Source organism: Ranitomeya imitator, chromosome 4 (genome assembly GCF_032444005.1).
Source record: "Ranitomeya imitator isolate aRanImi1 chromosome 4, aRanImi1.pri, whole genome shotgun sequence".
NCBI lineage: Eukaryota > Metazoa > Chordata > Amphibia > Anura > Dendrobatidae > Ranitomeya > Ranitomeya imitator.
Window position 1 is genome coordinate 248,808,108 of NC_091285.1, and position 13,680 is coordinate 248,821,787.

Sequence of the window (13,680 nt, forward strand, 5' to 3'; positions counted from 1 at the left end):
ACTTTAAAGCAGAGGAAAAAAATTAATATATGACTAGGAAGAGATAGTTTAAGTTTTTGTCCTGTGATAGAAAAGATAAATGAATTATGCCGAGAATCTAAAAATAAGAACTGACAGATGTGTCAGAGATCCATAAGAGAAACAGAGGAGGTAGTATACTGCTAGCCATTCAGGATGCCCTCACTCAAAAGTAAAAGACCTGCGCCAAGAGACATTTTAATATTGCTGCCTTCTTATGTTAAAAAAGCATTTTAGAACTCATAGGTAAAAAGAGGCAGGTATCTATGAACTTCCTGCTGCCTTGGACCTTGCAATCAGAATGGTTTTTGCATCAACAAATCTTATTTTTATTAACACCAGGAAAAAAAGCAAGGTTTCGGCCATGCAAGGCCTTTGTCAAGCCAAGAAAAGAAAGTGCACATTAAAATAACACAAGATTGGAAGTGTTTATAATATAGCAATACTTCCAGTCTTGTGTGATTTCACTATGCACTTTCTATTCTTGACTTGAAAAAGGCCCTGCACGGCTGAAACTTTGCTTTTTTTCTTGTGTGCACACTGCTGTCAATAAAAATAATCTTTGCGGAAGGAAGGTACCCGGTGACTTGGATTCTTGGATTAGATGCAATTTTTACAACCTAGTGGAGCGGCTGTACCAAATCTGCACAGGACACAGAAATGTGATTATGAACTCACCCCCTATGTTCTGCATTGTGATGGATATGAAAGCAGCAAGTTTTCCAGGCCATCCAAAAGCTTTTTCACCCAATTTTTCATAAATTAATGAACCTGTTAAAAAAAAAAATTACCTTTTTTGAGACTATGAACATGTGAGACCACAAATGGGCACTAATGCAATGTTGAATTACAGCAGGTGAAAAAAGTATTGAACAAGTCACCAATAAATATACAGCTCTGGCAAAAATGTAGAGACCGCTGCTAAATGTTCAGTTTGTCTGATTTTTCTCTTTATAGATATATTTTTGAGTAAAATGTAAATTGTTCATTTATTCTGTAAACTTCTGACAACATGTCTCCAGTGCTTTGAGACCTCAAATAATGCAAAGAAAACAAGTTCATAATCATTTAGAAACAACAATACTAATGTTTTAACTCAGGAAGAGTTCAGAAATCACTATTTTGTGGAATAACCATGATTTTTAATCACAGCTGTCATGCGTCTTGGCATGCTTTCCACCAGTCTTTCACACTGCTCCTGGTGCAAAAATGTAAGCAGTTCTTCTTTGTTTGATGGCTTGTGACTATCCATCATCCTCTTGATTACATTCCAGAGCTTTTCAATGGGGTTCAGGTCTGGAGATTGGGCTGCCCATGATAGGATTTTGATGTGGTGGTCTCTGAATTTTTGCCAGAGCTGTATTTCTAAAGGTGTTGCTAACATGAAATTCTCAGCAGTTGTTGGAAACAACCCATCCAATCCACACAGGCAAAAAAAAATCAAACCATAGATGTCCAATAATTGTGTTATGTGTAATAATGAGAAATGAGACAGAGAAAAAGTATTGAACACACGAAGAAAGAGAGGTACAAAAAGACGTGGAAAGTCATGACACAATCTTAAATCTATTAGTATTTAGAAAACAATCCTGCCACTTAGCAAAAAAAAATGATCAGTTAGTTCAACTGATTGCCTATAAAAAAAGGTGTCTCGTTACCATGGTGCCACATAAAAAACATCTCATGATGGGTAAAGCCAGTGTTGCATGTTCCTTATTGTTGCAAAACATACTGGTGGCATTGGTTACAGAAGAATTTCAAAACTACTGAAGGCTCCAGTGAGCATTGTTGAGGCCATACTCCGGAAGTAGAAAGAACATCATTTTACGATAAAACAGCCTCAAACAGAAGCTGCCCACAAGATTTCAGACAGAGGAGTGAAAAGAATTATCAGAAGAGTTGTCCAAGAGCCAAACGCCATGTGTGGGGAGCTACACAAAAACCTAGAATCAGCAGGGACAATAGTTTTAAAGAAATCTACATTATAAGTAAGGCACTCAATCTCCATGGCCTGTATACACGCTCACCACGCAAGACTTAATTGCTGATCAAAATGCATGTTCAGGTGTGTTTAACGTTTTCTCAACAACATTTAGACAAGCCTGTGAAATACTGGGAGAATACAGTCTGGTCAGATGAGACCAAAATTGAACTCTTTGGATGCCATAATGCACACCCAAGTTTGGAGTCCAACAGGTACAGCACATCACACCAAAAACACCATACCAACAGTGAAGCTTGGAGTTGGGAACATCATGCCGTGCGGCTGATTTTCAGCATACAGAACTGGCAAACTTCATGTAATTGAATGAAGGATGAATGGACAAATGTACCAAAACATTCTTGATAAAAAATTTTGCTGCCATATACCAGGATGATGAAGATTAAACTAGGGTGGATTATTCAAGAAGACAATGATCCCAAACACACAGCCAGGGAAACTATTGGTTTCAAGTAAAGGAAATAAAGCTGCTAGAATGGCCCAGCCAATCACCTGACCTGAATCCAATAGAAAGCTTATGGAAGACACTAAAGCTCAGAGTTCATGGATGAAGCAAACGGAATCTTCAGGATTTGCAAAGTATTTTTGTGGAAGAATGGGCCAAGAATACCACCTTGGAAGCAACTAGTTTCTCCAAACGGACGGTGTCTTGAAGCTGTGATCACCAACAAAGGATTTTGTACAGAGTATTAAATACATTTTAGGAAGCACATTCAATACTTTCTCCCCTGTGTCATTTCTCATTATTACACATAAATTAATTCATGGACAGCTAGGATTTGATTTCTTGCCTGTGTGGATTGGATGGGTTGTTATCGACATCTGGCGAGAATTTCATGTCAATAGCACCTTTAGAAATACTGTATATTTCCTTGGAAAATTGGTGATGTGTTCAATACTTATTTCATCTGCATATTTCCACTATTATTTTGAAACTGGTATACAGTCTCAATTCTGATTAAAATATGTTGATCAACATATGAATATATTGGAGGTATCATGGCAGGAACACAAGAAATAAACTACCCCAACTTGGAGTAGGCGTAAAATTACATTACAATTGCATGCTTTCATTAGATAGCTGTACAAATATAAGTTGCCTTACCTCCTTCCTTTGCTGTCTTTAATAGAAGATGCACAGAATACAGTGATAAAATGGCAACAGCAAGCAGAAGAACCCTGAAGGTAACAGAACGCATGTTTTGTTTGTCACATTTTATGTAAGATTTAGCATTTTAGAAGCTTTAAAGAAAAAAATAATAATGAAAAGAAATGTACTATGTCTGCTCTATGTTGACAAGTGCCAGCATTGTTTTATCCAACTGAATGGTATTTTACAGAAATCCATAGACAGGCTGCAGAAACAACCCAATTCAGGTGGATGGAAATAAAATGAATGTGCCACAAATATGCCACTCATGTACTCGCTTGATTGCTCAAAATTCAACTTAAAAAGGGTATTACAATTTTAGACCTTTATTGCATATCCACAGTATTTAAAGTTTACACTAAAACAGGTATTATCTGATGCCTGTCCTATCTGGTATGGTGTCTGTTGTCTGGAAAATTGAGGTGGACAGTAAAAGAGAAGATGGCCATGCATGTGTGGGGCTCTCGGAATTTACCTCATGTAATAAGCAAACATGCTTGCTTGGCTCACTCCCATATGCAGTGATTGGTAGCTCTTCCTGTGACAAAACGATATAGTCTTGAGCTCAGTGTCTATCCTCTGTGATAGTCCTCAGGAGTACAGATGGGGGAGAGCAGGGCATGTGCCCTTGGAGGTAGGTACCAGGAATCATCTTTGCTTGTTAGTACCTTTCCTGGTCAGGTTATTTAGTTACAGGGCCAGGTTAGGGTACTCAACATTTGCCTCAGGTGAGGGAAAACATATCTCTCAATGGTCCAAAAGAGATATTCTCCAGCACCAAAGGAAAGTAGTTAAAACCTAACCTTTAATCATACAGGATAAAACATTGGGAGAATGTACCTACATTAAAAAAGAAACCTCACAATGCTAATGCGTTTTTGGTAGAAAAACCCTTCATCATAGCTATGATCAGCTATAATTAAGGGTTTTTCTACATGAAACGCATTAGCATTATGGGTTTTCTTTTTAAATATGTATACATTATCTCAATTTTTTTAATCTTATATCATAAAAGGCTAAGTTTTAACTACTTTACTTTGGTGCTGGAGAATATCCCTTTTGGATCACTGATAACTATTTGACCTGGAAGCCAGACAAGCGCATACTCCATGGACCACAACCAGACCACAGCTTGTCTCTCCTGAAAGTTTCCTGGGATACTTATCCCTCACACAGGAGTGGTGAGCTAAATTGACACGTTTTATACATATCGTATTTTTCTGACCATAAGACGCACTTTTTTCCTCCAACTTTGAGAGGAAAGTGTGGGTGCTGTTATGAAAGGCAATTCAGTACCACAATGGACATAGCGGACAGAGCACATACAGTGATCTGACAATAACCCAAAATCATAGAACGAGCTCTGAGACGTGGGAACTCTGCAGACCGCAATCCCTAATCCTCTCCAAACAACACTAGAGGCAGCCGTGGATTGCGCCTAAGTCTGCCTATGCAACTCGGCACAGCCTGAGAAACTAACTAGCCTGAAGATAGAAAATAAGCCTACCTTGCCTCAGAGAAATACCCCAAAGGAAAAGGCAGCCCCCCACATATAATGACTGTGAGTTAAGATGAAAAGACAAACGTAGAGATGAAATAGATTCAGCAAAGTGAGGCCCGACTTTCTTAACAGAGCGAGGATAGAAAAGGTAACTTTGCGGTCTACACAAAACCCTAAAGAAAACCACGCAAAGGGGGCAAAAAGACCCTCCGTACCGAACTAACGGCACGGAGGTACACCCTTTGCGTCCCAGAGCTTCCAGCAACAAATTAGACAAGCTGGACAGAAAAAATAGCAAACAAATAGCAATGAAGAACTTAGCTATGCAGAGCAGCAGGCCACAGGAATGATCCAGGGAAAAGCAAGTCCAACACTGGAACATTGACAGGAAGCCAGGATCAAAGCATTAGGTGGAGTTAAGTAGAGAAGCACCTAACGACCTCACCAGATCACCTGAGGGAGGAAACTCAGAAGCCGCAGTACCACTTCCCTCCACCAACAGAAGCTCACAGAGAGAATCAGCCGAAGTAACACTTGTGACCACAGGAGGGAGCTCTGCCACAGAATTCACAACAGTACCCCCCCCTTGAGGAGGGGTCACCGAACCCTCACCAGAGCCCCCAGGCCGACCAGGATGAGCCACATGAAAGGCACAAACAAGATCGGGAGCATGGACATCAGAGGCAAAAACCCAGGAATTATCTTCCTGAGCATAACCCTTCCATTTAACCAGATACTGGAGTTTCCGTCTAGAAACACGAGAATCCAAAATCTTCTCCACAATATACTCCAATTCCCCTTCCACCAAAACCGGGGCAGGAGGATCAACAGATGGAACCATAGGTGCCACGTATCTCCGCAACAATGACCTATGGAATACGTTATGTATGGAAAAAGAATCTGGAAGGGTCAGACGAAAAGACACAGGATTAAGAACCTCAGAAATCCTATACGGACCAATGAAACGAGGTTTAAACTTAGGAGAGGAAACCTTCATAGGAATATGACGAGAAGATAACCAAACCAGATCCCCAACACGAAGTCGGGGACCCACACGGCGTCTGCGATTAGCGAAACGTTGAGCCTTCTCCTGGGACAAGGCCAAATTGTCCACTACATGAGTCCAAATCTGCTGCAACCTGTCCACCACAGTATCCACACCAGGACAGTCCGAAGACTCAACCTGTCCTGAAGAGAAACGAGGATGGAACCCAGAATTGCAGAAAAATGGCGAAACCAAGGTAGCCGAGCTGGCCCGATTATTATGGGCGAACTCAGCCAAAGGCAAAAAGGACACCCAGTCATCCTGATCGGCAGAAACAAAGCATCTCAGATATGTTTCCAAGGTCTGATTGGTTCGTTCGGTCTGGCCATTAGTCTGAGGATGGAAAGCCGAGGAAAAAGACAAGTCAATGCCCATCCTACCACAAAAGGCTCGCCAAAACCTTGAAACAAACTGTGAACCTCTGTCAGAAACGATATTCTCTGGAATGCCATGTAAACGAACCACATGCTGGAAGAACAATGGCACCAAATCAGAGGAGGAAGGCAATTTAGACAAGGGTACCAGATGGACCATCTTAGAAAAGCGATCACAGACCACCCAAATGACTGACATCTTTTGAGAAACGGGAAGATCAGAAATAAGATCCATAGAGATATGTGTCCAAGGCCTCTTCGGGACCGGCAAGGGCAAAAGCAACCCACTGGCATGAGAACAGCAAGGCTTAGCCCTAGCACAAATCCCACAGGACTGCACAAAAGCACGCACATCCCGCGACAGAGACGGCCACCAAAAGGATCTAGCCACTAACTCTCTGGTATCAAAGATTCCAGGATGACCAGCCAACACCGAACAATAAACCTCAGAGATAACTTTATTGGTCCACCTATCAGGGACAAACAGTCTCTCCGCTGGACAACGATCAGGTTTATTAGCCTGAAATTTTTGCAGCACCCGCCGCAAATCAGGGGAGATGGCAGACACAATTACTCCTTCCTTGAGGATACCCGCCGGCTCAGACAAACCCGGAGAGTCGGGCACAAAACTCCTAGACAGAGCATCCGCCTTCACATTTTTAGAGCCCGGAAGGTACGAAATCACAAAGTCAAAACGGGCAAAAAACAGCGACCAACGAGCCTGTCTAGGATTCAACCGTTTAGCAGATTCAAGATAAGTCAAGTTCTTATGATCAGTCAATACCACCACGCGATGCTTAGCTCCTTCAAGCCAATGACGCCACTCCTCGAATGCCCACTTCATGGCCAGCAACTCTCGGTTGCCCACATCATAATTTCGCTCAGCAGGCGAAAACTTCCTGGAAAAAAAAGCGCATGGTTTCATCACTGAGCAATCAGAACCTCTCTGCGACAAAACAGCCCCTGCTCCAATCTCAGAAGCATCAACCTCGACCTGGAACGGAAGAGAAACATCTGGTTGACACAACACAGGGGCAGAAGAAAAACGACGCTTCAACTCTTGAAAAGCTTCCACAGCAGCAGGAGACCAATTGACCAAATCAGCACCCTTCTTGGTCAAATCGGTCAATGGTTTGGCAATACTAGAAAAATTGCAGATGAAGCGACGATAAAAATTAGCAAAGCCCAGGAACTTTTGCAGACTTTTCAGAGATGTCGGCTGAGTCCAATCATGGATGGCTTGGACCTTAACAGGATCCATCTCGATAGTAGAAGGGGAAAAGATGAACCCCAAAAATGAAACCTTCTGCACACCAAAGAGACACTTTGATCCCTTCACAAACAAAGAACTACCACGCAGGACCTGAAAAACTGTTCTGACCTGCTTCACATGAGACTCCCAATCATCCGAGAAGATCAAAATGTCATCCAAGTACACAATCAGGAATTTATCCAGGTACTCTCGGAAGATGTCATGCATAAAGGACTGAAACACTGATGGAGCATTGGCAAGTCCGAATGGCATCACTAGATACTCAAAATGACCCTCGGGCATATTAAATGCAGTTTTCCATTCATCTCCTCGCCTGATTCGCACCAGATTATACGCACCACGAAGATCTATCTTGGTGAACCAACTAGCCCCCTTAATCCGAGCAAACAAATCAGATAACAATGGCAAGGGGTACTGAAATTTAACCGTGATCTTATTTAGAAGGCGGTAATCTATACAAGGTCTCAGCGAACCATCCTTCTTGGCTACAAAAAAGAACTCTGCTCCTAATGGTGACGATGACGGGCGAATATGTCCCTTCTCCAGGGATTCCTTCACATAACTGCGCATAGTGGCGTGCTCAGGCACGGATAAATTAAACAGTCGACCTTTTGGGAATTTACTACCAGGAATCAAATTGATAGCACAATCACAATCCCTATGCGGAGGTAGGGCATCGGACTTGGGCTCATCAAATACATCCCGGTAATCAGACAAGAACTCTGGAACCTCAGAAGGGGTGGATGACGAAATTGACAGAAATGGAACATCACCATGTACCCCCTGACAACCCCAGCTGGACACCGACATGGATTTCCAATCTAATACTGGATTATGGGCTTGTAGCCATGGCAACCCCAACACGACCACATCATGCAGATTATGCAACACCAGAAAGCGAATAACCTCCTGATGTGCCGGAGCCATGCACATGGTCAGCTGGGTCCAGTATTGAGGCTTATTCTTGGCCAAAGGCGTGGCATCAATTCCTCTCAATGGAATAGGACACTGCAAGGGCTCTAAGAGAAACCCACAACGCATAGCATACTCCAAGTCCATCAAATTCAAGGCAGCGCCTGAATCCACAAATGCCATGACAGAATACGATGACAAAGAGCAGATCAAGGTAACGGACAGAAGAAATTTTGACTGTACCGTACCAATGGTGGCAGACCTAGCGAACCGCTTAGTGCGCTTAGGACAATCAGAGATAGCATGAGTGGAGTCACCACAGTAGAAACACAGCCCATTCAGACGTCTGTGTTCTTGCCGTTCAACTCTGGTCAAAGTCCTATCGCACTGCATAGGCTCAGGTTTAAGCTCAGGTAATACCGCCAAATGGTGCACAGATTTACGCTCACGCAAGCGTCGACCGATCTGAATGGCCAAAGACATAGACTCATTCAAACCAGCAGGCATAGGAAATCCCACCATGACATCCTTAAGGGCTTCAGAGAGACCCTTTCTGAAAATAGCTGCCAGCGCAGATTGAGTGAGCACGGACCACTTTCTAAATTTCTGACAATATACCTCTATCTCATCCTGACCCTGACAAAGAGCCAGCAAATTTTTCTCTGCCTGATCCACTGAATTAGGTTCATCATACAGCAATCCGAGCGCCAGGAAAAACGCATCGATATTACTCAATGCAGGATCTCCTGGTGCAAGAGAAAATGCCCAGTCCTGAGGGTCGCCGCGCAAAAAAGAAATAACAATCAAAACCTGTTGAACTGGATCACCAGAGGAGCGAGGTTTCAAGGCCAGAAATAATTTACAATTATTTTTGAAACTCAGAAACTTAGTTCTATCTCCAAAAAACCAATCAGGAATAGGAATTCTTGGTTCTAACATAGCTTTCTGATCAATAGTGTCTTGAATCTTTTGTACTCTTGCCGAGAGCTGATCCACAAATGAAGACAGACTTCTAATGTCCATCGCTACACCTGTGTACTGAACCACCCAAATGTCTAGGGGGAAAAAAAGGCAAAACACAGTGCAAAGAAAAAAAAATGGTCTCAGAACTTCTTTTTTCCCTCTATTGAGAATCATTAGTACTTTTGGGCTTCCTGTACTGTTATGAAAGGCAATTCAGTACCACAATGGACATAGCGGTCAGAGCACATACAGTGATCTGACAATAACCCAAAATCATAGAACGAGCTCTGAGATGTGGGAACTCTGCAGACCGCAATCCCTAATCCTCTCCAAACAACACTAGAGGCAGCCGTGGATTGCGCCTAACTCTGCCTATGCAACTCGGCACAGCCTGAGAAACTAGCTAGCCTGAAGATAGAAAATAAGCCTACCTTGCCTCAGAGAAATACCCCAAAGGAAAAGGCAGCCCCCCACATATAATGACTGTGAGTTAAGATGAAAAGACAAACGTAGAGATGAAATAGATTCAGCAAAGTGAGGCCCGACTTTCTTAACAGAGCGAGGATAGAAAAGTTAACTTTGCGGTCTACACAAAACCCTAAAGAAAACCACGCAAAGGGGGCAAAAAGACCCTCCGTACCGAACTAACGGCATGGAGGTACACCCTTTGCGTCCCAGAGCTTCCAGCAACAAATTAGACAAGCTGGACAGAAAAAATAGCAAACAAATAGCAATGAAGAACTTAGCTATGCAGAGCAGCAGGCCACAGGAATGATCCAGGGAAAAGCAAGTCCAACACTGGAACATTGACAGGAAGCCAGGATCAAAGCATTAGGTGGAGTTAAGTAGAGAAGCACCTAACGACCTCACCAGATCACCTGAGGGAGGAAACTCAGAAGCCGCAGTACCACTTCCCTCCACCAACAGAAGCTCACAGAGAGAATCAGCCGAAGTACCACTTGTGACCATAGGAGGGAGCTCTGCCACAGAATTCACAACAGGGTGCGTCTTATGGTAGGGATGTAACGTGGGGAGGGGGCAGCAGTGAGTGGGATTGCACTGGGAGGTAGGAGGCAGAAAATGTCCCTGCCTGGCTTCAGGAATCAGCACTGGGGAAACCACATGGTCCCGATCATTAAAGTGCAGTGAATATTCATTAGCCACTTCCCTGCCCACCTGTCAGGTGAGTCAGGAGCAGCACATGAATACTCCTTCGCAGGGACACACATGGTTTCCCCAGCGCTGGATTCCTGCAGCAGCTGGGGAGATCTGTGTGTCTGGTGGAGGGGTCAGCAGCAGGGGCCAGAGTGGACAAGATCGTTGCATACCTGCCTGCCAGGGCTGTGCTGGATGGATGCCGAGTGCTCCAGCACAAAGACCTGTGTGATGTCATGAAGAGGGCGGGCTGGAGCATCACATGGCAGCACAGAGCCCTCCCTCTTCTGATGTCATCACAGGTCCTGCAGACACCACACTACAATCTGCAAGCTTACTCCTGTGCTGTGGAGAGGCAGCAAGAGGGAGCGCTCTGTGGTGTCATGGGATGGGATGCTCCAGCATTTTACCTCACCACAGTGTGGCTGGCTGCCAAAATTAAAAGGTTAGTCAATACAACACACAATAAAGCACTCTGCCACTTCTTTGGTGAACTATAACTCCCAGCATGCCATAGGTTCTGCAGGACATGCTGGGAGTTATAGTTCTCCCAATGGGATCTCAAAGCAGCACTCCAGTGTTATTTTTCAGTGCTGGAGTGGTGCTTTAAATATAAGCCCTGCGCCCCCATTCTTATACTCACCCTCCAGCGTCTTCATATAGTACTTCACAGACACCACACTGGTCCCGCAGCTTCCAACATAATAACATACTATTATATATAATAACAACACATATAATAGTATGTATATGTTATTAAATATTTTACCACCTTTTTTGCTTCAAATATTTTTTTCCCTATTTTCCACCTCTAAAACCTGGGTGCGTCTTATAGTCTGGTGCATCTTATAGTCCGAAAAATACGGTATCTGTGGCAAAAGCCTAGCTTTGGCAGACTTCATAGGTTTACCTTCACACAACAAATGGAATGCATGTCAACCTTCAGCTGCACATGATCATCCATGGGCACCAACACAGGGATATGGACTGTCATTATTGTATGTATACCATTGACAAGAGTTTTCTCATAATTTTGCAATATCATTGGAACATACCAATAATGATAATATTTATGTTAGAAGTGAATGTTAGATGGAGTTCTTTCTTCTCCAAACACATACATTGCAATCAATCATTCTTATGTGTACATTACAGACATGAATTCTATGAATTATAAAAATTATCTTTGTTCAAACACGACTCTGTTCAGCCAAACATCTGAATGCATAAAAGTCAGTTTGAGCCAGCAGCATTGTGCAATGCTTCTTCTTGTAGAGCATTTTGCCCATAGTGTGTTTCTTCTTGTAAGTGCATGGGTTGCCAGATAACAGCTAATATATTTACCTTGAGTTCACTGGGTTTGAAGCATGTATAGAGAATAATTTTAGCAAGTTTTTTACATGACAACCCCAGAGGAGCTAGAGAAACAACCACAAGCGGATTCTCAATTCCAAAATCTGTGAAATTCTGGAAGGAATGGCTCAAAGTTTCTGCCATGATCTTTTCTACCATTTAAGTTTGTGCTCGCAGATTGGTGTAAAACTAGCATGGGTAATTACCCAGTTGGCAAAACATGTTCTCTGATCTATTGGATGCCTCTGGTCTATTGGACTGATATATATCCAAACAGGTGTAGCATAAATGTATTTTGATTTGATAGATAGCAGTACTTACACAAACAACACGATGCCTGTATTGGCCATGGCATATGAAAGGCCAAGAATTCCACTGCCCATGATGGCGTTGCCTAGGTTGAACACTGACATTCCAAAGGAAGTGGTTCCAGGATGCTTTTGGGAAAAGTAAAGATATATTTTATTTTTTTTCAGTCACCAAAATGTATATTTTGTAAATTTATTTTCTTCTTAGAGGTCATGGATTTCTCATTCGTCCGATCATTTTTTTTCCATGATGTGTGGAGAACCGTTGTGCAGGCATAAGTTAATAATTATACACAATTCAAATGTATTGACACAGCCTTCCATTGACTTGCTGTGTCAAAGCAACACAGATGATAAGGTTGTGGGGTTAAGGACGATGTTTCACAAGAGAAATATGAGAAAGAAAGTTTAGATCTAGATTTGTGATAGTTGAATGACATATGGAGATAGTTAGAAAGTGCTAGATTATTTGAGACCAGGCAAATGGCAGTAGAATAAAAGGTCTATTACATAATGCTAATATACAAAAATAATGCAAAATAGAAGGATTCAGATGGGGTTTTTTTTAAGTCCAAAGAAATACAGTACTTACATGCTCTTCTGTGTAGTCATCTAATTTCTTATTTCCACTCATTCCATTAGTTAGAAACCTTTGACTTTCGGCATCTTCTTCATTTACATATTGGCTGTTTTAAAAATGGTGATATGTAACCATATTGACTTGCTTACGAGTATTACACAGATTATTCAAAATCTTAAATGCATGATGATAATGATCATTATTTCTAAGCCAAATAATTACAAATGTCTATGTCTGAATATCTTTTCATTGAGTGACAATTCCATGGACAATGAAAAATAAAACGCTGAAAATTGAGTATTTTTCAGGTTCATATTTATAGGACTAGTAAATTAGTGTTTTTTTTTAAACTAAGATAAGGAGAAGGTTAATACCCAAGTACAAATATATAAATATGTGTTATACTATACACAGTTCAAGCAGACATCACAGAATATCAAATAAAGAAATTACTTGTACAAAAAAAGTAAATAGCAAATATTAATTCCATATAACAAATATTATTCCATTTAAGACACCAATTAGGACAGGACTGATTAAAAGACAGAAAGTGATAAGGCATGATAAAAAATTATATTCAAAACATTTGATTAAAAACGAGCTTACATACACCAATGATATATAAGCTGTATATCATATATATAAAAAATGGAGAATTTCACTCATAGTACTGACAATAAATAATATGCAGTTTCAAACAGTGTAGAGTGCAGTGCATAGAAATATGATGATAGTCATCTGAATGTTCTCAGAAAAGTTCATAATAATGTACATCAGTGTCTATTATGCTACATTGCCATCAATATACGTACATATTAAGTTATAAACAAGGGTGTGTCTCCCTAGGAGTAAGGTAAGGTAAGGTAAGTTTACTAACCGGAGTTCATGCTGCTCCCTGACGAAACGCGCGTTGGAGTGTGGGGCAGCAGTGGCAGCACATGCGGCATGATCTCCGGTTAGTAAACTTACCTTATTTGATAAATCAGTTCTGTGCGGCTGAGTAAGATATTGGAGCATACTGCTGCTTAAAATACTAAACCACTATA

The 13,680-nt window shown here is 41.8% G+C and overlaps 1 protein-coding gene across 1 annotated transcript in view; it reads right to left on the reverse strand.

Moving 5' to 3' along the window:
• The window catches only part of SLC38A4 (solute carrier family 38 member 4), a 186,675-nt gene that overhangs the window by 60,433 nt on the left and 112,562 nt on the right, over nt 1–13,680 (reverse strand). Inside the window, exons 3-6 of the mRNA XM_069764486.1 lie at nt 12,647–12,740; nt 12,068–12,183; nt 3,126–3,199; nt 697–789 (exon numbers count right to left, since the gene is read on the reverse strand). Coding sequence (XP_069620587.1) covers nt 697–789; nt 3,126–3,199; nt 12,068–12,183; nt 12,647–12,740 — 377 coding nt within the window. The remainder of the gene's footprint in view (nt 1–696; nt 790–3,125; nt 3,200–12,067; nt 12,184–12,646; nt 12,741–13,680) is intronic.